Genomic DNA, 24990 nt, shown 5'->3' on the forward strand with positions numbered 1-24990 from the left:
GATTACTTAAAAATAAAATCTTTTTTTTTTTTTTAAAGATTTTTATTTATTTATTCATTAGAGAGAGAGAGAGAAGCAGAGGGAGAAGCAGGCTCCCAAGGAGCAGGGAGCCCGATGTGGGACTCGATCCCAGGACCCTGGGATCATGACCTGAGCCGAAGGCAGACGCTTAACCATCTGAGCCACCCAGGCGCCCACTTAAAAATAAAATCTTAAAAAAGAAATTAAATTGGTAAAGTGTCAGCTCAATCTAAAAGTACAAATTAGTAAATTTATAATTGAAATGGAGATAATCACTTAGATTTTAAAAGCATGATCTGTCAGCTTGATTCTAAAAATTTAATTACTAGTATCAAAATGTCCGCCTCCTTTGAAGATATAATATCACAAAACTGATATTTAAAAGGGAATATGTCCAGGGGGACCTGGCTGGCTCAGTTGGAAGAGCATGCAACTCTTGATCTTGGGGTTGTGAGTTTGAGCCCCATGTTGGGCCTAGAGCTTACTTAAAAAAAAAAAAAAAAAAAAGTCATTTGCTTGTGATAGCTTTCCTGAGAATTTTCCAAACTGTCAAAGAACTTCCATATACTCCCAAAGTATAGAAAACAATGGTAAGATACCCAGTTCATTTGCTGAAGTAATATGACTTTCATTTTTATTTTTATTTATTTAAAGATTTTATTTTTAAGTAATCACTACACCCAATATGGGGCTCAAACTTACAACCCCGAGGTTAACAGTTACATGCTCTACTGACTGGGCCAACCAGGTGCACCTATGACTTTCATTTTTTTTTTTTGAATATTTATTTATTCATTTGAGAGCAAGAGAGTGCGATAGCACATGCTGAGAGTGAGTTGGGGGGAGGGACAGAGGGAGAAGCAGACTCCTTGCTGAGCAGGGAGCGCACTCAATCCCAGGATCCTGAGATCATGACCTGAGCCAAAGGTAGATGCTTAGCCAACTGAGCCACCCAGGTGCCCCATTTAAAAATTTTTTTAAGATTTTATTTATCATTTTTAAAAATTAAAAGCAAAATAACATAAGAAAATTTAGGAGATTCTTATTCATTAACATAGATGAAAAATCCTAATAAAATCTCAGAAAAATTAAATAGAGAAATATTTTTGAAGAATTGCTAAAATAATTCCAGAATTGCAAAGTTGATGTAACAGCTGCAAAACACATTACATTAATAAGAAACATTAAATCATGTATCACTGTAACATACACCAAAAAGATATTTGAAAAAATTAACTTCTATTTCTAATTAAAACTAAAAAAAAAAAAAAGAAGAAAAAAATTTTCTTTCTGAAGAGTTCTTTCTAAAGAACCAATATAGAATATTTGGTGAAGAAGAAAGAATCATAGAATCCCAGAATCTTAGCTCTGTATCGGGCCTCAAAAGTGACTGAATTCTGGCCCCATGTTGTACAGATGAGAAAACATAGTGAGGGACATGACATAACTTACCCAAAGTTACTGAGTTTGGTGATAGGTCTTTTGAGTACTAGTCTATTATCTGTTACTTTCCTTATAAATAGAAACATGGGTGCTACTTGTCATTTCTAGTATTTAATGCAATACAAAAGAAAGGATCTTGGAAGTAACTGAATCCAATCTATTTACCCCTGCCACTGCATCTCTAGCAAGTAGACATCTAGCTGGTCATCTGGCTTCTGCTTGAATACTTCCAGTTTTGGGGAATCCTTTACTTAGAGATGCTGGCCATTTTGGAAAGCTCTACTTCTTTAAAGATTGTCTGTGTACTGAACCACAATCTGCCTTTCTGGACCATTCTGTAATTGTTGCTTCCAAGGTGGGATATGTGGAGGTATGCACAAGGCCCTCCTTGGAGGTAAGGGAAGAAAATAATGAAAATTTCTATGTATGTTTACTTAGCTTTTGCTAATATTTAAAATATGACTTGATATGAGAGCTCTAATTTGGTCTGCATAGCATATTGATCTACACAGCATGCCTGTCATTTAGCAGGGGTGATCTTAAAAACACAAAAACCCCTGTGGCTGGTGCACTGACCAATCAGAATGAATGATGGCTACAAGCAGTCTGGCCCAGATTCAGCTCTGTACACTAGATACCTGATGGAAAACTGGGAATCACTCAATTAAATTAGCTGATGGTGGTTTGCTTTATTGTGGTCTATCCATGTGTGGTTATGTGGATTTTAGGTTTATCAAATGATTCTTGTGAATACCCACAAATTGAAGATAATATATTAAAGCAAGTATACTGAACAAGTGGAAAACAGTAAAGCCCTTTCCTTAACTCCCATTAATCTGTGCCTTCAAGATAAAGATAGCATTTTAACAATGAGTGAGAAAGTGACTGCTTTCCTAAAGGAACTAATTTATGGAGACAGGATTTTGAAAACTAATATTTAAGAGTTTTTTTGCCATTATACAATTGCCAAGAAACTGATAGCTATAGAAACACACATTTTTACACACTTAATAGTTGGAAATATTCTAAGCTATAAAAATATTCCAACAAGGATTGTTTTCGTGGGTTTAACTTGTTAAAAGTATTAAAATATAACACCTTCCTATTAATATATATATATATTTTAAAGATTTTATTTATTTGACAGAGAGAGACACAGCGAGAGAGGGAACACAAGCAGGGGGAATGGGAGAGGGAGAAGCAGGCTTCCTGCGGAGCAGGGAGCCCGACGTGGGGCTCGATCCCAGGACCCTGGGATCACGACCTGAGCCGAAGGCAGACGCTTAACGACTGACCCACCCAGGCACCCCCTTTCCTATTAATATTTAACAATTAATTGACATCAGGGAAGACTGTTATCAGCAGATGAGATTGAAAAATGAGTGTAATGTAGTAAATGTCCCATTTAGATATCCGTATCTCCTTGCTATCTAATGAATAGAAATGCTTGTTACAACCACAGAAGGAAATAAGATAGACAAATACAGTGAACCCTTATACAACATGGGGGTTGAGGTACTGACATGTGCACAGTTGAAAATCTGTGTATAACTTTTGAGTCCCCAAAAACTTAGCTACTAATAGCCTATTATTGACTGGAAGCTTTATCAATAACATAAGCAGTCAATAAATACATATTTTGTATGTTATATGTATTATATACTGTATTTACAGTAAAGTAAGCTGGAGAAAAAACAAAATGTTATTAAGAAGATTGCAAGGGAAAGAAAATATATTTATAGTACTGTACTTACTGAAAAAAATCTGCAAAGAAGTGGACCGTGCCGTTCAAACCCATGGTTTTCAATATAAGGGTGGAAGAAAAAATTTTCTGCAGGATGAAATGACAATACGTAGGAAACACAAGTGAATTGACTAGAAATTTCTAGAGGTTAAAAATGAATTGGGCGCCTGGGTTGCTCAGTTGGTTAAGCGACTGCCTTCGGCTCAGGTCATGGTCCCGGGGTCCTGGGATCGAGTCCCATATCGGGCTCCCTGCTCTGCGGGAAGCCTGCTTCTCCCTCTCCCACCCCCCCTGCTTGTGTTCCCTCTCTCGCTGTGTCTCTCTCTGTCAAATAAATAAATAAAATCTTTAAAAAAAAAAAAATGAATTTAGCAGGGCGCCTGGGTGGCTCAGTTGGTTAAGCGACTGCCTTCGGCTCAGGTCATGATCCTGGAGTCCCTGGATCGAGTCCCGCATCGGGCTCCCTGCTCGGCAGGGAGTCTGCTTCTCCCTCTGATCCTCCCCCCTCCCATGCTCTCTCTCTCTGTCTCATTCTCTCTCTCAAATAAATAAATAAAATCTTAAAAAAAAAAATGAATTTAGCAGAGTTGCTTTACTAAATATAATTCAAAACAGACTGAGACCTGCTACATGCATACAGTATGATTCCATGGCATTCTGGATAAGGAGGGAGAATAGATTGGTGGTTGTTTAGGAGCTGGTGGGGGAGGGGAGGGTGATTTACTACAAAGGGGCACAAAGAAACTTCAGCATGAGAGAGTCTCTATTGTCATGTATTCGTTTGTCAGAATTCACAGTACTGTACACTAGAGAAAGTTGGATTTTCCTGAATGTAAATTATATCTCAATAAACCTGACTTTTTTTTTTTTTAAGATTTTATTTATTCATTTGAGACACAGAGACACAGAGAGAGAGCATGAGCAGGGGGAGAGGCAGAGGGAGAGGGAGAAGCAGGCGCCCTGCCCAGCCAGGAGCCCGATGTGGGCCTTGATCCCAGGACCCTGGCATCATGACCTGAGCTGAAGGCAGACGCTTAACCATTTGAGCCACCCAGGCGCCCTAAACCTGACTTTAAAAATAGATTGAGAATAAATAATTTGTGTAAAAAATGGGCGGAGGACCTGAACAGGCATTTCTCCAAAGAAGATGTACAGATGGCCAACAGACACATGAAAAGGTGCTCATGCTCACTCATCATCTGGGAAATGCAAATCAAAACCACAGTGAGATACCACCTCACACCAATCAGAATGACTAAAATAAAATCAGAAGGACAAGAAATAACAAGTGTTGGTAAGGATGTGGAGAAAAGGAAACCCTCACCCTGTTGGTGAGAATACAAACTGGTGCAGTCACTGTGGAAAACAGTATGGGGGTTCCTCAGAAAATTAAAAATAGAACTACCATGTGATCTAGTAATTCCATTGCTGGTTATTTACCCCCCCCCAAAATGAAAAATAATTTGAAAAGGTACATGCACCCCTATGTTTATTGCAGCATTATTTACAGTAGCCAAGATACGGAAGCAACCTAAGTGTCCATCAATAGATGAATGGATAAAGAAGAGGTGTATATGTATGTGTATATATACACACACACACACTCACAATAATATACAATTCCATATTTATATAATAGAGTATTACACAGCCATAGAAAAGAATGAGATCTTGCTATTTGGGACAACATGATGGACCCAGGGGGTATTATGCCAAGTGAAATAAGCCAGGCAGAGAAAGACAAATACCACATAATTCACTTATGTGTGGGATCTAAAAAAACAGACTAATACAAACTGGTGGTTGCAGGGGCAGGGATGGGCAAAATTGGTGAAGGGGATTAAGAGGTAAAACTTACAGTTGTAAAATGAGTAAGTCATGGGGATGAGAAGTACAGTATAGGGAATATAGTCAGTAATGTAATAAGGCGGCAGATGGCAACTATGCTTGTGGTGAGCATTGAGGAATGTATGGAATTGTGGAATCACTATGTTGTACACCTGAGACTTAGGTAACATTGTATGTCAACTAGACTTCAATTAAAAAAAAAAAAAGATTGAGAAAGGTAATTTCATTCCCCAAAGGGGCAAAAATCATATGGGTGTTCATTTAAGTCCGGGTTTATAAATGAAAACCACAGTGGAGCAATAAAAGAAGATACTAATGAATAGTAATAGCCTCTTCCTGGTTGGAGAGACTAAAGACAACCGAGATGACACTGGGCCCAGCAGGGTCAGAGCGCCATGTGAGGGCAGATGATCAGACTGTGTTGGAAGCTCCTGGAAGCGGTGGCGGGTTCCTGCATCCGCCAGCGGGTGGAGCCGGCTGGCACCACCTGGTGCAGGCTCGGGAAGCCCGCCCCTCCGGAGATCAGGCCTGCCTGCCCCGGGGCGGGGCCTCGGGAGTGCTCGGCCTGGGGCGCTGGTTGCGGGAGTGCCCAAGTCCTGGAGTGCAGAGGCCCAGGAGATAGTGAGTGCGCCGCCCCTCGCCTCCCTGCCCCGCCCCCAGTGCGGACCCTCGAGGCAGGCCCTGCAATCACCACCCCCTACCAGTCACCATCACAAGCGCTCCCGGCCTGCCTTTTAACCACCCCTCTACCTTAGTCCGCTCCTTTCCCCTTGCAGGTGCTCAGCACCTTTGCCTTTCAGCTTCCTTTTTTCTCCTCCCGGCAGTGGCGGCCCCCCGAGACGCTGAGATACGGAAGGACGTGCAGGTGCCTGCAGAAGGGCCTGGAATGGCCCAGGAGGAGCCTCGACTGAGTGGGAGCACTAGGCCTTTGTTAGCTCGGCCCGCCTGTGCCCTTGCCCCCCAGGATCAAGGAGGGGACGGGAGTGGGGTGCAGGGCAAAGTCTGGGCTTAGAGCTTTGCAGGGGGAAAGCCTAGCCAGGCCTGGGTGGGTGGGGCTGGGGGTGGTGGTGGACATGGGAGACTTCACCCTGTGGATACCAGTTCCAGCTTTTCTCTCTCCCCACCCCAACCCTGCCCTTGGCCTCTGGTCAGACCTACTATGGGCAGGTGCTGAAGAAATCAGCAGATCTCCAGACCAGTGCCTGCGTCACTGCAGCCAGGCTGGTCCCCAAGCACATCCGGGAAGCCTTGAGGAATGTACATGAAGAAGTAGCCTTGAGGTAGAGTTCCTGTGCTGCCCCCCATCCCCCCACCATGAAGACTCTAGGCAGCAGCTTTTTCAAGACAGTGATGCCGTCCCTAGGGAATTAACCCATTTCCTCAGATCCATCTAGTTTGCTGTGTCTATCATAAAACTGGTAAAGCACAGCAATGATCGTCTTACAGCTCTGCTTAAAAACTTCCAATGACCCCCCTCCCCACCCAACCTCCCTTTACTCAGGATACACCTTGGACGTGACATTCAAGGCTGTCCAGTTTGGCCCCCACTTCCTAACCAACCCCAGCTCCCTCTGATGCACTGTACTACTCTAGCTAGACCTTTCCCTTCCTCCTGCCTCACATGCAATTATTTTTTTTTAAAAAGATTTTATTTATTTGACAGAGAGAGAGGGCAAGCACAACCAGGGGAGCTGCAGGGAGAGGGAGAAGCAGGCTCCCTGCTGAGCGCGGATCCCAGATCCCAGAACCCTGGGATCATGACCTGATCTGAATGCAGACGCCTAACAACTCAGCCACCCAGGCACCCCTCACATGCAATTATTGATCTGGAATGCCTTCCCTCTCCTTTCTACCTAACAAATCCTGCCCTTCCAACACTTCACTGATGTCCTACCTACTTTGTGAAGCCTTATCCCTCCTCGAGCACCCTCTTCCCTAAACCACTATAGCACTTACTGCCTGTGCAGTAAATCATGGGAAATGTTTTCCGTGCTCATGGTTTACCTCCCCAGTTAAATACCCCCGGGGGACAGAAATCTTGTGTTACATTTCTTCTCCAATAACGAGCACAGTTCTGGACCTTTAGTAGATGTTCAGCTATAATAACTAACTAAATGTATTTACTCAACAAATATTGTAAATGGCTTGTTTGTCTTAGTACCTGGTGCAGTGCCCAACGATGATAACAATGGTAAACAAAGCAGACAGAGTCCCAGTTTTCATGGAGCTTCCAGTTTAGTGGGGGAAACGAAACACCTAAATAGAAATCCAGGGAGTGGTGGAAGCAAGGAGGGACAGAAAGGAAGGAGAGAGGTAGGAAGAAAGGATTTGTAAGATGTAGCGATTCCACATATTCTAGTCTCTAGGGGGAAAATATGGATACATGGATGTATTTTCTATTTCCCAGGTATTATGGCTGTGGTCTGGTAATCCCTGAGTGTCTGGAAAACTGCTGGATTTTGGACCTGGGCAGTGGAAGTGGCAGAGATTGCTATGTACTGAGTCAGCTGGTCGGTGAGACAGGACGTGTCACTGGGATAGACATGACAGAAAGTCAGGTGAGGCAGAGATTAGGAGGGCAAGGAGGAAAGAATTCTCAAAGGCATTCTTTTAAAGACAAAGTTGTTTCCTTTGTGACTCTCTTCAAGGATAATCTACGAAGGCTGCTAAATGCAAAGCTCATTTGGGCCACTAGTGCTTCCTGCCCTGAAGGCTGAGAACTTTGACAATTAGGGGCTCTTCTGGGAGAACAGAGTCAGAGGTTTGACCTGATAAATGAATATCATGATGACCCAGTGGAGTCTGATTTTTCCCTTGCTTCTGCCATCTATCTTGAAGGATTTTGTTGTTGAGTGAAGAGTTTACTCAAGCAAAACCCATGTATCAAGGGGCACCTGGCAAGCTCAGGCAATAGAATATGTGACTCTTGCTCTCAGGGTCATGAGTTCAAGCCCCACATTGGGTGTGGAGCCTACCTAATTAAAAAAACAAAACAAAACAAAAAACCCAGCAGAGAGTTTATCCCTCATTGAGTTGTCCCAGACTGTAATTTATCCTACATGCCCAGAGGAACCTTAAACACTTACCAAAAATATATTATGAATATTCCATTCATAATAGGAAATTTTTAGTAAAAGAGTAGCATATTTTAAAAAATGATTATCAAATCCATATATATATTTATATATGTTTTTGGTTTTTTGTTTTTTTAGGTAGAAGTGGCTAAGAAGTATATAGAGTATCACATGGAAAAACATGGCTTCCAGACACCCAATGTGACTTTTCTTCATGGCTACATAGAGAATTTGGAGGAGACTGGAATCAAGAATGAGAGTTACGATATTGTTATGTAGGTCTATACCCTTATTTCTGTGAATATAGCCCATTTCCTGTCGAACACTCTTTGTGGAACTGACTCTCATTTAGGGTGTTAAGCCTGACTTAATAAAGGGACGGAGCTGTTCTCAGGTGCTTGTAGCCCACCGGTCTCAGAACACACTGGCCCAGGAGAGAACCGACTGTAAACTGAAACATAAACGGATGAGCCCAAAAGAACAGCAGGACCCTTGAGTCTGCTCCTACAACACACACCGACCTGTTATCTTCAGTATTATTGTCACAGCAAGGTGTAGGAGTCTGTTTCTCCTTTTCTTTTGGATTGTTGTCAAACATGCCCAGGTGACAGCCTTAAGGAAGCTGCCTTTGATGAATTTCGCCTATCTACATGTGGCCTAAGGAACGCGTGGTGCAGGAGGCATGGGGAACCAGCCTTCGTGCCGTTGCGTGGTGACCATCCGCGCAGACACAAATCAGGAGCGTGCCTGATTTTTTTTTTTCTGCCCACTCAAATTGACTAAAAATTTATTGCGATTTTAAATACCCCATCCATCTCCTTTTTCTTGGGAAAAAAACTGAGCGTGGGGAAGAGAAGAGGGAGGCAGAAAGAATGGCGTAGCTTTGGGAAATGGTGGAAGACGTCTTTAGGGACTAAAGGATTTGAAGCATTCTGAGTGGTGTGAATTTGCCTGCCATTCCATCTCTTCTTTTTTAGATCAAATTGTGTCATTAACCTTGTGCCTGATAAGGAACCCGTGCTGCAGGAGGCGTACCGAGTGCTGAAGGTGAGGGGAGGGGGAGACATGTCAGTAAGAGCAGATGGGATCTGTCCTGCTCTTGACCCCTTGAGCGGACAGCTCCAACTCTTGCCATTTATTCACGTTAAAAAGGGACGGCAAAAAGAGGCGTGGCGAGAATGCCCCAGACGTGGATTCCTTTTCCTCTCGTGTCGTAAAAGGTCGTAAATCCGAGCGTCATGATTGTCATTGGATGCCGTAAAATAGCTGCTTGACTGTGGTCTCTTTTCCTGTTCCCTGCTGGCCCTGGTCCTGGGATAGCATCTGTAGGACTTCAGGGACTTTTGGACTGACTCCGAAAGATTGCTATGGATGGACTCTTCCAGCTTATATAGTGTTTCTGAGGGCTGCTTGTTTCATTTCTATCAGGATTTCAGATCTTTGGGAAGTTAAAAAAGATGGAAATTTTACATTAACTACTTTCTAAAAGGAAGACTTGCTGGAGCTCCGTACCCTCCACATATATCATGAGATGTATATCTTCGTGATAGAAGATAGAAGATTCTGAGATTTTTGGTTTACAGGGCTTGTCATAGAGATGAAATAAGAATATGTAGGAATGATTTAATAATGTCATCTAATGGGCCAGCATACTATCTTCATCAGGATGTACTTCTAAAACGTAGAGACATTATAGTACAATCTGGACTCAGAGCCCTTGAAACTAGCTAAATACAATCGTAAAATTCCTGATCACTCATATGTCTGAGATTTTAAGGACATTTAAAAAATATTAATATAAAAACAAATAACATTACAAAAGTTCTGATTTTTAAGGGAGAAGAATTCAGGAATACTATTTACTTCTATTAGTTATACAACCACCTGGGACTGCATTTGGTTCAGACTGGCTAAAATTTTAAGCACCCGAGTATCTTTATTTAGGAGAGAAACACTCTTGGAAAACCATTTTATTGTCTGTAGGGCACTGAAAAGAAATCTTGGCACGCAGCTATTGCTTGTAACTAGTAAGGCAGCTGGGCTTTGTTCACCAAGAGTCACCTCAGTACTTCTGTTTGGTTTTTAAAGTTGATTTTATCTCCTCATTCCTTTCTTTGCTATCTGGGACTAATGTCATCTTTAACCTTGTTTGGACTAATAATGCTGTTTCAGCACGGGGGGGAGCTGTATTTCAGTGACGTCTATGCTAGCCTTGAATTGCCAGAAGAAATCAGGACACACAGAATTTTATGGGGTAAGTGTTGCTTTGTTTTGTTTTACGGCAGATACTTGTTCATGTACAGAGCTCCAATCTGCTAATACCCAGGAGGAGGCTTTGTGATGTGGGAACACGTAGGACTAGATGGGGTGGCTTCTGTCCCCTTTCTCCTCTGCCACTCAAGAGTAGTATGACCTTAGAGTTTAATTAGTCTCTTTGAGTCATTGTTTTCCAAATTGTAAAATGCAGATAATAATACAGTCTAACTTATTGGGCTGTTATGAAGATTAAATGAGATAGTGGATATGAAAAATACTTTGAAAACTGTAGCATGGTAACCCTTTGGGGACTGAAGCCCCTTCATCTCCTTCTGTCCTCAGTGTTATTGTGTTGTTTATTCCCTTACTGTCATTTAAATGGAGTCTCTGGAAGTTGAGGAGATGAATGTATGCCTGTGGTCAGTCTGATTATGAAATAAGTTCTTATTATTAGGGGCACCTGGTCGGCTCAGTCAGTAGAGCATGTGACTCTTGATCTCAGGGTTGTGAGTTCAATGCCCACAGTAGGTATAGAGATTACTAAAAAAAAGAAGAAGAAAAAAAAGAATCCTATTTAAAAAAAAAAAAAGTTCTTTTAAAATAAGTTCTGTTAACTTTTTTCTTGTCATACAATAATAAACGAATATTGTTAAAATGTTGGAAAATACAAAAAGAAAAAGAAAAAATTACTTATCATGTAACCTGGCAATAACTTCTTTAACATTTTAGCATATATCCTTGTTGGGTGTGTGTGTGTGTGTATAATAAAATTTGGAGCATGCTATATGTAGAATTTAGTATCCTCATTTCATTTGGCATGTTTCCCAAGCCTAAAATCTTTATTATTATTATTATTATCATAATGTATTATTTGTTTCAGGGGTACAGATCTGTGATTCATCAGTCTTACACAATTCACAGCGCTCACCATAGCACATACCCTCCCCAATGTCCATCACCCAGCCACCCCATCCCTCCCACCCCCCTCCACTCCAGCAACCCTCAGTTTGTTTCCTGAGATTAAGAGTCTCTTATGGTTTGTCTCCCCCTCTGGTTTCATCTTGTTTCATTTTTCCCTCCCTTCCCCTAGATCCTCTATCTTGTTTCTCAAATTCTTCATATCAGTGAGATCATATGATAATTGTCTTTCTCTGATTGACTTATTTCGCTTAGCATAATATCCTCTAGTTCTATCCACGTCATTGCAAATGGCAAGATTTCATTTGTTGATGGCTGTATAATATTCCATATTCCATTGTGTGTGTGTGTGTGTATATATATTCAACTAGAGAAAAGCCGCCAGTCACTCCCGTCTCCCCGGTCTCCGGCCACACTCCATGCTCACCCAGCCTGTGACCGAGCGTTTCTATCTCTGGCACCCGACCCCGGGTGGAGTCTCCAAACCCAGCAGATCCCTGCGGCGCGCCGCTCCTCCCGGGGAAGGAAGGGGAGTTTCCCCGGATCTGCTGCTTGTTGGGTCCCTGCTGGAGGAGCAGTGGCCCGACTGTGCCGCGGATCACGGTTTATGGCCACCCCGAGCTGAGAGCCCGCGCCTGGGCTCCGCCTCTGCAGCTGGCTTCCCTGCTCCGTTACCTGGGAGCTCTGCCACACTCAGGCACCCCCGGTCTTTCTGTGACCCCGAGGGTCCTGAGACCACATTGTCCCGCGAGGGTTCCACCCCCTGCTTAGCCACTGGAGTGACGTCCCTCAGCAGAGCCGACTTCTAAAAGTTCCGATTTTGTGCTCCGCGGCTCTGTCACTTGCCGGTAGCGGCCGACGGAGGCCCCCTCCCCTGCCATCTATCCTCCTGAATATCGCCTTGGATTCACTTCTCTGCACGTCCTACCTTCCAGAAAGTGGTCGCTTTTCTGTTCAGAGAATTGCTGCTATTCTTTTCTTCGATCTCCTGTTGAGTTCATAGGTGTTCAGAATGGTTTGATCCCTATCTAGCTGAATTCCTGGGACCAGGTGAAATCCAGGTCTCCTACTCCTCTGCCATCTTGCTCCTCCTCCCCTAAGCCTAAAATCTTTAAAAATGTGTGTGTATTCTACAACTATATTGTACAGCTGTGCCATACTTTATTTGACCATTTCTCTATGGGTAATCATTTGGGTTGTTTCTAATTTGTTGATGTAATAAATTTAAAAACTGTAAATTGCCTTATGAATATTAGTAGTAGTTACTGTTCTAGTAGCAGATTGTTTATGATAATCTGGAGCTAATAGGCAATTTGTAAATTATCCTTTATATGTTTTTACTCACATAGCATAGTGCTTTTCAGAATGTGACCTAATCCATCCAGAAATACGATTGCAGCTGTATGGGACCGTACATTAGTGACTGTCTTGAATAATGGTTCCCAGAGGCCATTAAGCTAGCATATTCCATTTTAATTGTGACTTTCTAGATATTGGGGGGACACTCAGGTCCTTTTTCTATTTCTAGGATATATGTTTTAACTAACACCATATCCTTTTTTTAATTTATTTTTTTATTTTATTTATTATTATTTTTAAAGATTTTATTTATTTATTTGAGAGAGAGAGAATGAGAGAGAGCACATGAGAAGGGGGAGGGTCAGACGGAGAAGCAGACTCCCTGCCAAGCAGGGAGCCCGATGCGGGACTCAATCCAGGGACTCCAGGATCATGACCTGAGCCGAAGGCAGTCGCTTAACCAACTGAGCCACCCAGGCGCCCCACCATATCCTTTTTTTAAAAAAGTTTGTTTAAGTAATTTCTACACCCAACGTGGGGCTCAAACTCACGACCTCGAGGTCAAGAGCTGCATGCTCTTCTAACTGAGGCAGCCAGGCACCCCAACTAATACCATTCCTAATCAGTTTTATAGAAGAGTAATTTCTTGAATATCTAGTTGTTTGGTTGGTTTGTGATTTTTCTTTTTTTTAGGTGAGTGCCTGGGTGGTGCTTTATACTGGAAGAACCTTGCCATCCTTGCCCAAAAAATTGGTTTCTGCACTCCACGTTTGGTCACTGCCAATCTCATTACAGTTCAAAACAAGGAATTAGAAAGAGTGATCGGTAAGAAAGAGCAGTGGGGAATGTTAAAACTCCTCCTTGAGTGGTTCAAGTGCGGTGTCTAGCAAGAGTGTACTAAGTGGGTCTCATTGAAGGAGACTTTGGGTCATCTGGAAACCTCCATCTTGTCTTCTGTTTAATAGCAACCTCCCAAAGTTTGGTATTTAATAAAGCACTTCAAAGTTATTCGGTAAATAAAGTGAACTGCCCAGAAAGATAACTGGTGGCATGCAAAGAAGAAAATCACCATTATAATCTGTATGCTCTTCATCTACTAAGCAAACCAATAGCCATTTGGGAGCTGGAGCTGAACCATGGGTAAATTCCGTTTTAGGTGACTGTCGTTTTGTTTCTGCAACATTTCGCCTCTTCAAACTCCCTAAGACAGGACCAGCCAAAAGATGCCAAGTGATTTACAATGGAGGAATCACAGGCCATGAAAAAGAACTAATATTTGATGCAAATTTCACATTTAAGGTAAATAAAAATTTCCATGATTTTGGACATTCTTTCTACTCTTACATTTGCTCCAGGTACCTTTTCTTAACCTTGCATTGCATCTCCCTTTCCTGGTGTTGGGACATGTGCATGTATGTATGTATGCTTTTGCTGAACCATTAAAAGTAAGTCGCAGACATTGTGACATGTTATCCTTAATATTTCAGCATGCATCTCCTAAGAAAATATTCTTGTACATAACCACAATATCACTGTCACCACCTAAGAAAATCTTTTATGGGAAGTATCTATCAGACATCAGATTAATGGAATTACAGAGAAGCAGTATGGAAAAGAATAGAAGTATTGTGCAACAGTATTTCAGTGGTTCACTTGCATCATAGAATTAAGGAACTCTTGTTGTTTAATGACAATATATTGATATTTCTACTACTCTTTGCAGGGCAGTCTTTATTTCCTCAAAATGGAAAAGTATAGGCTTTGGCATCAGATACCTGGGTTCAAATTCTGGCCCTATTATTTATTACTTGGGTAAACTTGAATAAGTCCTTCTTTGAGATATAGTTTGCTCCGCTGCAAGAGTAGGGGTAATAATACCTACTGTGTGGAATTTCTATAAGAAAAAAAAAAAAAGATTAGCGGTAATATAGGGGCCCCCTGGCTGGTTGAGTCAGTAGAGCATGCAACTCTTTGTCTCCGGGTTGTAAGTTCGAGCCCCATGTTGGGTGTAGAGATTACTTAAAAAATAAAATTTTAATAAAGATTAGCAATAATATAGCAGAACATTGGTACATACCGGGAACTCAGTAAATAGAAGATATAATCATGATTTTTCCCAAGGTAGCTGTTTCCCACCTGATTTTTTGGTCCAAATAGCATCTTCGAAGTTCTTAACTACTCCCCGGTGCTATTGATGCTTTTTCACTGATCCACTGCCCCTTGATGTACTGCCTGCTTCTGTAGGGTCACAGAATCAAAGTGGGAAGGGCCTTTGAACCCATCGCTCTGATATAGTGGCTTTCAAAGAACCCCCATCTTTAATAGCAGAATTCCTTTTTTAAGGAAGATCTTATTTAAAAAAACAATACTTGGGGCATCTGGGTGGCTCAGTCAGTTAAGCATCTGCCTTCGGCTCAGGTCATACTCTCGGGGTCCTGGGATCGAGCCCCACATCGGGCTCTCTGCTCATCGGGGAGCCTGCTTCTCCCTCTCCCTCTGCCTGCCGCTCCCCCTGCTTGTGGTCTCTCGTTCGTGCACTCTCTCTCAAAATGAATAAATAAAATCTTAAAAAAAATTTTAAAAACCACAAAAAACCAATACTATGTGTCAGACATTGCATTACACAACCCCAGTATATGAAGGGGTAAACGCAGAGCTTATCTGAAGGGAGCAGGGGTTAGATAACCCAGACTCTCCTGTGCTCATTCCTGGTTCCCAAGGCATGAGGCTTTTATATAGCCCCCCAGACACCCTGGGACTCACAAAAATACACATTAACACTATTATTTTAATTTAAACCCTCATTTTAATGATGAATAAGGTGAAACTCAGATAACAGTGGTTTTCTACATCTGTCTCTGAGGAGAGATGGGATACTGGAGCAATGAGTGTCCTTTTTTTTTTTTTTTTTGCTTTGCCACCAAAGAAAAACTGATTATGACACTGGTCAATTACATTTTGAAATGAGCATGAAACTAGCGGCAGGGTCTGAACAGAAATATCGTTTCAGAAGATACGGTCTTTTTATCCTGAAATGTCACTCCTTAGTAAAACCTTTGTATGTTTTTCTTTTATTAAGATTAAAGTGGCATTTCTTGGGGCGCCTGGGTGGCTCAGTCATTAGGCGTCTGCCTTCGGCTTGGTCGTGATCCCAGGGTCCTGGAATCCAGCCCCGCATCGGGCTCCCTGCTCGCGGGAAGCCTGCTTCTCCCTTTCCCACTCCCCCTGCTTGTGTTCCCTCTCTCACTGTGTCTCTCTCTGTCAAATAAATAAATAAAATCTTTAAAAAAAAGATTAAAGTGGCATTTCTTTTTTTTTTTTTTTAAAGATTTTATTTATTTATTTGAGAGAGAGAGAATGAGAGACAGAGAGCGTGAGAGGGGGAGGGTCAGAGGGAGAAGCAGACTCCCTGCCAAGCAGGGAGCCCGATGCGGGACTCGATCCCGGGACTCCAGGATCATGACCTGAGCCGAAGGCAGTCGCTTAACCAACTGAGCCACCCAGGCGCCCCTAAAGTGGCATTTCTTAATATGTGTTTTTTTTTCTGCTACCCTTCAGGAAGGTGAAATTGTTGAAGTGGATGAAGAAACAGCAGCTATCTTGAAGAATTCACGATTCACCCAGAATTTTCTGATCAGACCAGTTGGAGAGAAGCTGCCAGCATGTAGTGGCTGTTCTGCTTTAGGATCAAAGGTTTGTTTGGCTTTCAGTCCCTGCCTTGCCACTGACTGCTAAAACAAGAAACAAATCGTTATTCTTTTAGTTGGCCACTATAAATAATTTCTAGCCATATTTGTACCTACAAAATGATTTGAATTAATTTCATAACTTTATTTTTCCAATCTGGATATTAAATCAGAGACTCTTAACTTGGTGCACCCATGAATGGACTTCAGGGCATCCATGAATCCCTTAAAATTATATATGTGTATGTATATTTTCTCAAGAAAGTATCTATTACTTTCATCAGATTCTTAAAGGAGTCCAGATACAGAAAAGGTTAAGAGTTACCTTGGAAAAAATTACTCAAATATTCAAATAATTATTTGAATAATTTTTTTTTAAAGATTTTATTTATTTGCGAGAGAGTGAGCGAGAGGGAGAGCACAAGCTGGGGGATGGGGGGGAGGGGCAGAGAGAGAAGCGGAGTCTCTGCTAAGCAGGGAGCCCGATGCGGGGCTTGATCCCAGGACCCTGGGATCATGACCTGAGCCGAAGGCAGATGCTTAACCGACTGAGCCACCGAGGTACCCCTCAAACATTTGTAAGTCTTAATTGAGATAGTCAAATTGCCCTACAAAAAGACTGTAGAAGTCTACATGCCTACCTGCAATGTATGAGAATACCTTTTCCCTGCCGTCTTACTAATATTGGGTATTATTTTTAAAACTCTTTGCTTGTCTGATGGGCAGAAAATAATTTGTTGTTTTATTTTGCATATATTGAACCTTTTGCCTATTTATTGGCCAGTTATATTTCATCCAATGTGAACTTCCTGTATAATTCCTTTAACCATCTGCCATTAGAGTGGGATTTGCCATTTCTTTATTGCTCTGTAAACGATTATCTGTTATATGTTGTGAATATTTTTTCTCAGCATGTCATCTATCTTTTTATTTGCTTATTTTTCCTGAGTAGACATTTTCAATTTTTATGTAGTCAATTCCTTTATGGTTTCTGCCTCTTATGTTATGATTAGAAAGACCTTCTCCATGTGAACATTATGAATTTACCTCTATTTTCTTTAAAATTTTTTTAAGATTTTATTTTTAAGTAACCTCTACACCTAAGGTGGGGCTTGAACTCATAACCCCAAGACCAGGAGTTGCATCCTGCGCTGACTGAGCCAGCCAGGGGCCCCACCTATATTTTCTTTTAGTACTTTAGACATTCTGGGATAAAATTCATATAACAAAATTCACTATTTTAACCATTTTAATGTGTACAATTTAGTGACTTTGAGTATATTTACAAGGTTGTGCAGTCATCACTAGTATCTAGTTTCAGAAAACTTTCATTACCCCAAAAGAAATCCCATACTTATTAAGCAGTCATTCTGCTATCTCCCCTCCCCCTGGCCTCTGGCAATAAACTAATCTGCTTTCTGTCTCTGAATTTGCCTATGGTGGACATTATTATATAAATGGAATCATATACTATAAGGCCTTTTGTGTCTGGATTCTTTTACTTAACATAATGTTTTCTTTTCTTTTCTTTTTTTTTTTTTTTTAAAGATTTTATTTATTTATTTGAGAGAGAGAGAGAGAACACATGAGAGGGGATAGGGTCAGAGGACGAAGCAGACTCCCTGCCGAGCAGGGAGCCCGATGCGGGACTCGATCCCGGGACTCCAGGATCATGACCTGAGCCGAAGGCAGTCTCTTAACCAACTGAGCCACCCAGGCGCCCTAACATAATGTTTTCAAGGTTTATCCATGTCAGTACTTCATTCCTTTTTATGTCTGAATAATATTCCATTGCATGGATATACCACATTTTGTTTATCCACTCATCAGTTGATAGATGATTAGGTTCTTTCTATTCCTGGCTGTTCCGAGTAGTATTGCTGTGAACATGCATGTACGCGTACTTCATGTCCTTATTTGAGTACTGGTTTTCAGTTATTTTGGGTCTATACCTAGTCGTTGGATTGTTGAGTCATATAGTAATTCTACATCCAACTTTTTGAAGACCCACCAAACTGTTGTCCACAGTGGCTGCACCATTTTAAATTCCTACCAACAATGTATAGGTTTCTAATTTCTCTACATCTTTGCCAACACTGTGTTATTTTCTGTTTAGTTTTTATTGTAGTCATCCTAGTCAGTGTAAAGTACCTCATTGTGGTTTGGATTTGCATTTCCCTAATGACTAGTGACGCTAACCATCTTCTCACATGTTTGTTGACCATCTATATGTTTTCTTTGGGGAAATGTTGTTTTAGATCCTTTGCCCATTTTTTTTTTTTTTTAAGAGAGGGAGAGAGAGGGAGGAGGGGCAGGGCGAGAGGGAAAGAGAGAACTTAAGCAGGCTCCATGCCCAGGACAGAGTCCGACATGGGGCTCAATTTTACAACCCAATGCAGGGCTCGATCCCAAGATCCTGGGATCATGACGTGAGCCAAAGGCAGATGCTTAACCAACTGAGCCACCCAGGTGCCCCTAAACCTTGTTTTTAAACAGAATTCAATTTAGAGGTGCCTGGTTGGCTCAGTCAGTTAAGCATCTGCCTTCGGCTCAGGTCATGATCCCAGGGTCCTAAGATGGAGCCCCACATTAGGCTCAATTTTACAACCCTGAGATCATGACCTGAGATGAAATCAAGAGTCGGACACTTAACTGACTGAGCTACCTAGGCTCTTTTGCCCATTTTTAAATTGGGTTGTCTTTTTATTGTTGAGTTGTAAGAGCTCTTTATATATCCTGGATACTAGACCCTTATCAGATATATGATTTGCAAAACTTTCTCACATTCCGTGTGTTGTCTTTTCACTCTGGGTAGTGTCCTTTGATGCACAAAAGTTTTTAATTTTGGTGAAGTTGAATTTTTCTTTTTTGGTTGCTTGTGCTTTGGGTGTCATAGCTAAAAATCCATTGCTTAATCCAAGGTCATGCAGATTCTTCTAGTGCTTTCATGGTTTTGCTTTTCACATTAAAATTTTTAAACCATCTGGAATTTATTTTAGCATAAATGTTGAGGTACAGTGTGACTATTTCTCCAAATATTAACTAGTTCAAATTTTCCTGTTCATTTATTATATCAATTCCCCACTGTTTTGAAAAGCTAATTTTGATCATATCTTAATTTCTTGAATGTATACCAGAGCCAGGATACCACTATATTCTAAAGTGATCATTTTCTAAAATATTTTAGATTCATTTTTGGAATTATTCTAGTATCTGAAGTATTGGTATAGCATTTCCTAAAGCATTTTATCACAGTTTATCTCCTGCCATCTCCACAGCTACCCTATGAAGAAGGCAGATGGGTAGAGAGTAGCATCCCTCTTTGTCTTTCTCTCATATATATACATATATATTTTTTATTTTATTTTTAAGGTTTTATTTATTTATTTGACAGAGAGAGATACAGCGAGAGAAGGAACACAAGCAGGAGGAGTGGTTGAGGGAGAAGCAGGCTTCCCGCCGAGCAGGGAGCCCAATATGGGGCTCGATCCCAGGACCCTGGGATCATGACCTGAGCCGAAGGCAGACGCTTAAAGACTGAGCCACCCAGGCGCCCCTCTTTCTTATATATTTAATCCTTTCCCCCTATTCATGGTGTCAATTATTTTATTGATCCATTCATTAATTTATAATATTGTATTTAGAACAGGCTGAGTGATGGATTTCAAGTCTCTTTGGGCTGCCAGAACTTACAACATTCACCGAAGTCATACCAACGATGTGTCTCAAGGCGCTGAACATTGGAAGCCCCGGAAAATAAGATACTGATATTACTGTGCCAGGATAGCAGCAGAGCGTGGGGTTTATGTATACAGGCCTTGCAGTCAGATAGGCTAGGTTCAGATCTTGGCTCTACCAGGCATGTGTGATCTCAGGTACATTACCTAACCTCCCTACACCCTTTGTCTCTCCATATGTAACAGGAAGGTAATAATCACTTTTTCTCCTCGGGTTGTGAGGATCAATGGGGATGATCTATGGAGAATGTTAGCCTGATGCCTGGCACATAATATACACTCAAGAAATAGAAGTAGTTACAGTTATGGATTTGTACTAATTAAGATTCTTGGTCACTTGGAACCGTGTTCTAGGATTTCTCATTCTTCCTGACACACCCTTTCTCCTGGGCCCAGAGATTCTCTAATCTTTTGCCATGAATTTTTGCTTTCTTTTGCTTGTATTTCGTAATAACTTTGGATACATCGAGCATACACTGAGACACAAGTAACTCGTATGCCTTTTTCTCCTCCTTCTGTTACATTATAAGCAGTCTATAAGTGTAAAGCTTGTTTAGAGATCACTCTCCAAAATGGTAAATTTGTAGTTGGGAAAGTTTAATTGAACACAAGAGGCAGGAATTCTGGAGCCAAAAAACCGAATGTGTTCTTGTTTGGCCACTCTTACCAGCATGAATCAAGCGCAAGCTAAATGTAGGAGCCACCTCTAGAGCTAAAGAGTGATTTACAGGTTTTACTTTATTAAATTCTTGAGACCTCTGCTATTTGTTACTCTTCTGTTTTTCTTTTCTTTTTTTTTTTTAAGATTTTATTTATTTATTTGACAGAGAGAGACATAGCGAGAGCAGGAACACAAGCAGGGGGAGTGGGAGAGGGAGAAGCAGGCTTCCCACTGAGCAAGGAGCCCGATGCGGGGCTCGATCCCAGGACCCTGGGATCATGACCCGAGCTGAAGGCAGACGCTCAACGACTGAGCCACCCAGGCGCCCCTACTGTTCTGTTTTTCTAAGCAGATGCCTTTTTGGAAAGTAGAGAAATGTGACTTTGGACCTTTCAGCCCTTGAAACCTTTCACAAATGTGTTATTGGTATTTTGAAACTCTTGGGAGTTCACTGATAACCAAACCTTGCTGGTGAGTATCAATATGTATTTTTGAAATGTTTCCATCATTCTAATTCTCCTGGAACCTGGTTTCCTGAATACTAGTTAGAAAAGCTGTCAGCAGGTTATGGTAATAAGTAAAGGGAGTGTTTCCTCCAGCCACCACACTTCCAGTGTACTCTGGTTGTAAAAAAAAAAAAAAAAAAAAAGTCATTAAGCGGGCTGGCTTCTGCAGAGACCCCTTCTTCCAGCCTGGCTCTCCTTGACCTCCCTCTTAGTGTGCACGCGGGGCGTACAGGAGGGCTCTTGACCTCACATACCAATCATAACTTGCCACGTACTTGAACTGGTTTATCCCACCTGCCTCCTCTCTCATCTGCCTTGGTTCTTTCAGAGTGCTGATGTGCCCGTGTCTTTAGATCAGTTCCAAGGTTTTGAAATGGCAATCGCTGACAGTGAAGGAAGATTTAAGGAATGAAACAGCTGCGTGTCCTAGAAATATAACCTTGTGTGCTTGGAGGAGGACGTTCCTATCTTTTTTACAGAAGACCTTTCCAATAAAGGCCAAGAGCACAGTACAGGCAGGTGGCACGTGGGGGTTGCTGGTGCTCGCATCTTCCCGACACCTGCCACCAGTGAGGACTGCTGCTTCTTCCTGAGCATTGACTCAGTGAGGACTGTTTCCAAGAGCCCTTCTTTTCTTTCTTTCGTCCTCTTCTTCCTCCTGCCCTTCCTGCTCCTCCGCCCTCTCCCCCTCTTCCTCTTCTCCTCTTCCTCATTCTCTTCCTTCTTCTCTTTTAACCCTGACAAGGAAAGTGTATCTTGCTATTAAAAGAATTACATTAGGGGCACCTGGGTGGCTCAGTTGGTTGAGCGTCCGACTCTTGATCTTAGCTCAGGGATTGATCTCAGGATCGTGAGTTCAGGCCCCACATTGGGCTCCACACTGGGCATGCAGCCTCCAAAAGAAAAAAAAGAATTACATTAGTAAAACACTGCAGGATCTGAAATGATGCATGTAGGATTGTGGTATGCACTATCTTGCTACAGTTAATAGTAGTGGTAGTAACAACATCAGCAACACTAGGAATAGTGTTAGAGGACCTAGCCTTTACTGAACAGGTAAGATGTTCAAGGCACTGTGTCACTTTGTCCTCACAATAACCCTTATTATCCTCATTTTACAGATGAAGAACCTAAGACTCAGGGAGATTAATCCAAGATCACAGAGCTAGAAAGTGGTGAATTTGAACCCACGTCGGATTCTAGAGCTGACATTCTTACCCAATTTGCTGTACTACCTCTCTGTATCTAGACTTTTTGTAGAATCACAGGATGTTGGTGCTGGAAAGGACTGTTTCTCAACGTGTCTCACCTTTTATTTCCTTTAAGTCTTGGGACCTTTTAGGGGTGGGAGCATGCATTAGGAAGTGATATTGATATCACTATCTCCTGTTAGTAGAGAGGACATGGGATGGGAAGAAAAAGAGTGGGAAATCATTTTCCTGGGTGAAAAGGAGGAGAGGCTAACTCTTATGACCAGGAATTCCAATGTAGCAAGAGCAGGAAATAAACAGTGGACAGGAGGGCCTGGCCGCAGCGACAAGCATAGCTAGCCCTCTTCCAGGCTTGGAGATCCCCTACTGGATGCTAGCTTACCTGTTAGGGAGCCAGATCCAGGCAGGCGTCTTCATTGTAGAAAGGTGGAAACTGCAGGTCAGGGAGGCCCAGGCCCCCAGTACGTTATTTCAGTAAAGGGAGTGGTCCATAAGACTGTCCTTCATGAACGTAGGGTACATGCCTGTCTTGTCCTGCCTTCTATTTGCGGTGACCAAGAATCAGTAATAAGAGTGTACATTTATGTTTAATGAATTCATTATCATTATTTGAGGTGGATTGTTCATGCTCTTGATTTCCTGCCTTTGTGCCTGGTTTTTCTCTGGCCTCACTGGTGCTGCTGTTGGAGGTATCTCATTTGGAGATGAAGGGAAGAAAAATAAAGACTGCCATCTTGTCTTCTGAAAATTCCACTCACTCTGCCCTGAGATCTTGCTGGCTGTTGTTGGCAGTCTCAGTATCTGAATATCAGCAGTTGCTAATGACGGCCCTGGTGTGTAAGACTTGCCTTCTTGTCTTGCACACATGTTTCTAGACATGAGAGTAAGGGAAGGAAAGAAGTGTCAGCATTTTGGTATTCAGTTCCAGAAGGGTAAAAGGCACGTACAAATGGGACTCCCATAAAACAAAATGAAACAAAATCAACTTTCCTAGTTTCCAACTTTTCCCTAGGGACCACCTTTACAAAACTTGAAGTGAAGTTTACCTTGGAAGTGGTAAAAACTTGGGACGCCTGGGCGGCTCAGTCGGTTAAGTGTCTGTCTTCCGCTCAGGTCACGATCCCGGGGTCCTGGAATCAAGTCCCACATCGGGCTCCCTGCTCAGCGGGAAGCCTGCTTCCCCCTCTGCCTGCCACTCCCCCTGCTTGTGCTCTCTCCCTCTCCTGCAAATAAATAAATAAAATATTTTTTGAAAAAGGAAAGAAAGTAGTAAACATTTGATTAGACGCTTCAGGATGAGACAGCCACCTTTATAGATGAATCCCAAGGATCCTGTGGAATTATAAAATTTTATCTACCTCCTAGGTAAGCCAACCTCAGTCAAACTGAAATATGAGTATTGGGGAACATCAAAACACCTTTAACTTGTCCTTTTGTTTTGGTTTGCCTTTTGACAGAGTGTAATCACAGATCCTTTCAAGCTTGCAGGAGAGTCTGACAATGCAAAGCCCGGATGTTCTTCTGATGTTGCTGGAGGCTGCTGTCTGTAATTTACAGCTGACCAGAAGAAAGGGGCAGATGGTGAAGGACTTACGTGTCTTTTAATCTCCTCTTCCCCACAGCACAGACCATAAGAAAGAATAAATGGTGAAAAGCCACTATGTTCTAGATCATTGATAAAAATAAGGAATTATTTTTTAGAAGATATTAATTGAAGGTTCGTAGCAAATGACGTAAAGGCCGGTTAAGCGGGTTTTCCTCTTTGCTAATTCAAAGTTCTGGTGCCACCTAGTGGTCCGATGTGGAACTGAGATGCAGTCTTTGGGCTTGGCCAATGAGCAAGAAGGGCTTCAGGAGTCTCAGGAAAAACATCTTCCTTCTGACCTGCATAGCACCTTTTGGACTTTCACGGTGTTTGCTCATAAAACAAAGCTCCAACTGAAATCATGCTAATCATGCCAAAAAAATTGCAAAATCAAATTTGTTAGGAGTGCTCTTAAGATATCTTCTAAATCAAATACTTTTTTTTTTGTAATTGAATGAAGAAAACAATTGAATAATGAATCTCTTTGACCTCATTAGATCCTAAAGAATGACAACACTGTGACTATCTGTAGTAAATCTTAACTGGATCAGGAAAGAGTGATAATTTTTAAAAAGAGGTAGGAGATATAAAAACAGTGGGTTTTCTTTTCCTTTATAATGTGCCCCGGTTAAACTTTTAGGAAACTATTAGATTTAGTTCCAGCTTCCATAGTTAAAGAATGAGATTGAGGACTATTTCAGGATGATGTCATCATTAGAAACGAGAACGTTATTTAATTGAAGTCCAGTTGCACTTGAAGACTTTGTCAGGGGACACAGAAAGGTGTAAGTCATATATAAGTCATGGTCCTTGTCATCAGGAGCTGATCAGTTCTTTAATAACAGCCTTTAAGCAATGAAGAGTTTTAATGAGAAAAAGCTCAACCAGTTGCTCTGACTTCAGTGCAAAATAACAAGGGGGAGTGGCATGACCCAAGAGATTTTTTATTAGGGTTCTGAGAATATTTGTAAAACATTGGAATGAATTTTATATTCCAGACC

General features: G+C 41.8%; 1 protein-coding gene across 2 annotated transcripts; it reads left to right on the forward strand.

The window, feature by feature from the left end:
- The first annotated feature begins 5075 nt into the window (after nt 1–5075).
- Nucleotides 5076–24072, forward strand: AS3MT (arsenite methyltransferase). 2 transcript variants are annotated; one of them, XM_035028230.1, is made up of 11 exons: nt 5084–5677; nt 5881–5921; nt 6209–6336; nt 7464–7614; nt 8269–8405; nt 9108–9177; nt 10303–10384; nt 13297–13428; nt 13760–13902; nt 16162–16296; nt 23862–24072. In XM_035028230.1, exons 1-11 carry the CDS (start codon nt 5464–5466, stop codon nt 23952–23954), a joined length of 1326 nt encoding a protein of 441 aa, XP_034884121.1. In that variant the 5' UTR covers nt 5084–5463; the 3' UTR covers nt 23955–24072. The 2 variants fall into 2 exon arrangements, with proteins under 2 accessions (XP_034884131.1, XP_034884121.1); XM_035028240.1 differs by lacking the exon at nt 13297–13428 and having other exon boundaries at nt 5076–5677.
- Nucleotides 24073–24990: the final 918 nt, after the last annotated feature.

Source organism: Mirounga leonina, unplaced genomic scaffold, assembly GCF_011800145.1.
Source record: "Mirounga leonina isolate KUSES-001 unplaced genomic scaffold, KU_Mleo_1.0 Mir_114, whole genome shotgun sequence".
Classification (NCBI taxonomy): Eukaryota; Metazoa; Chordata; class Mammalia; order Carnivora; family Phocidae; genus Mirounga; species Mirounga leonina.

Bases quoted from the DNA above. Each gene is read 5' to 3' on its own strand.
- AS3MT (XM_035028230.1), top strand. From the start codon at position 5,464: ATGATCAGACTGTGTTGGAAGCTCCTGGAAGCGGTGGCGGGTTCCTGC. The intron at 10,385-13,296 runs GTAAGTGTTGCT...TCTTTTTTTTAG, and splicing joins GACACACAGAATTTTATGGG to GTGAGTGCCTGGGTGGTGCT. The intron at 13,903-16,161 runs GTAAATAAAAAT...GCTACCCTTCAG, and splicing joins ATGCAAATTTCACATTTAAG to GAAGGTGAAATTGTTGAAGT.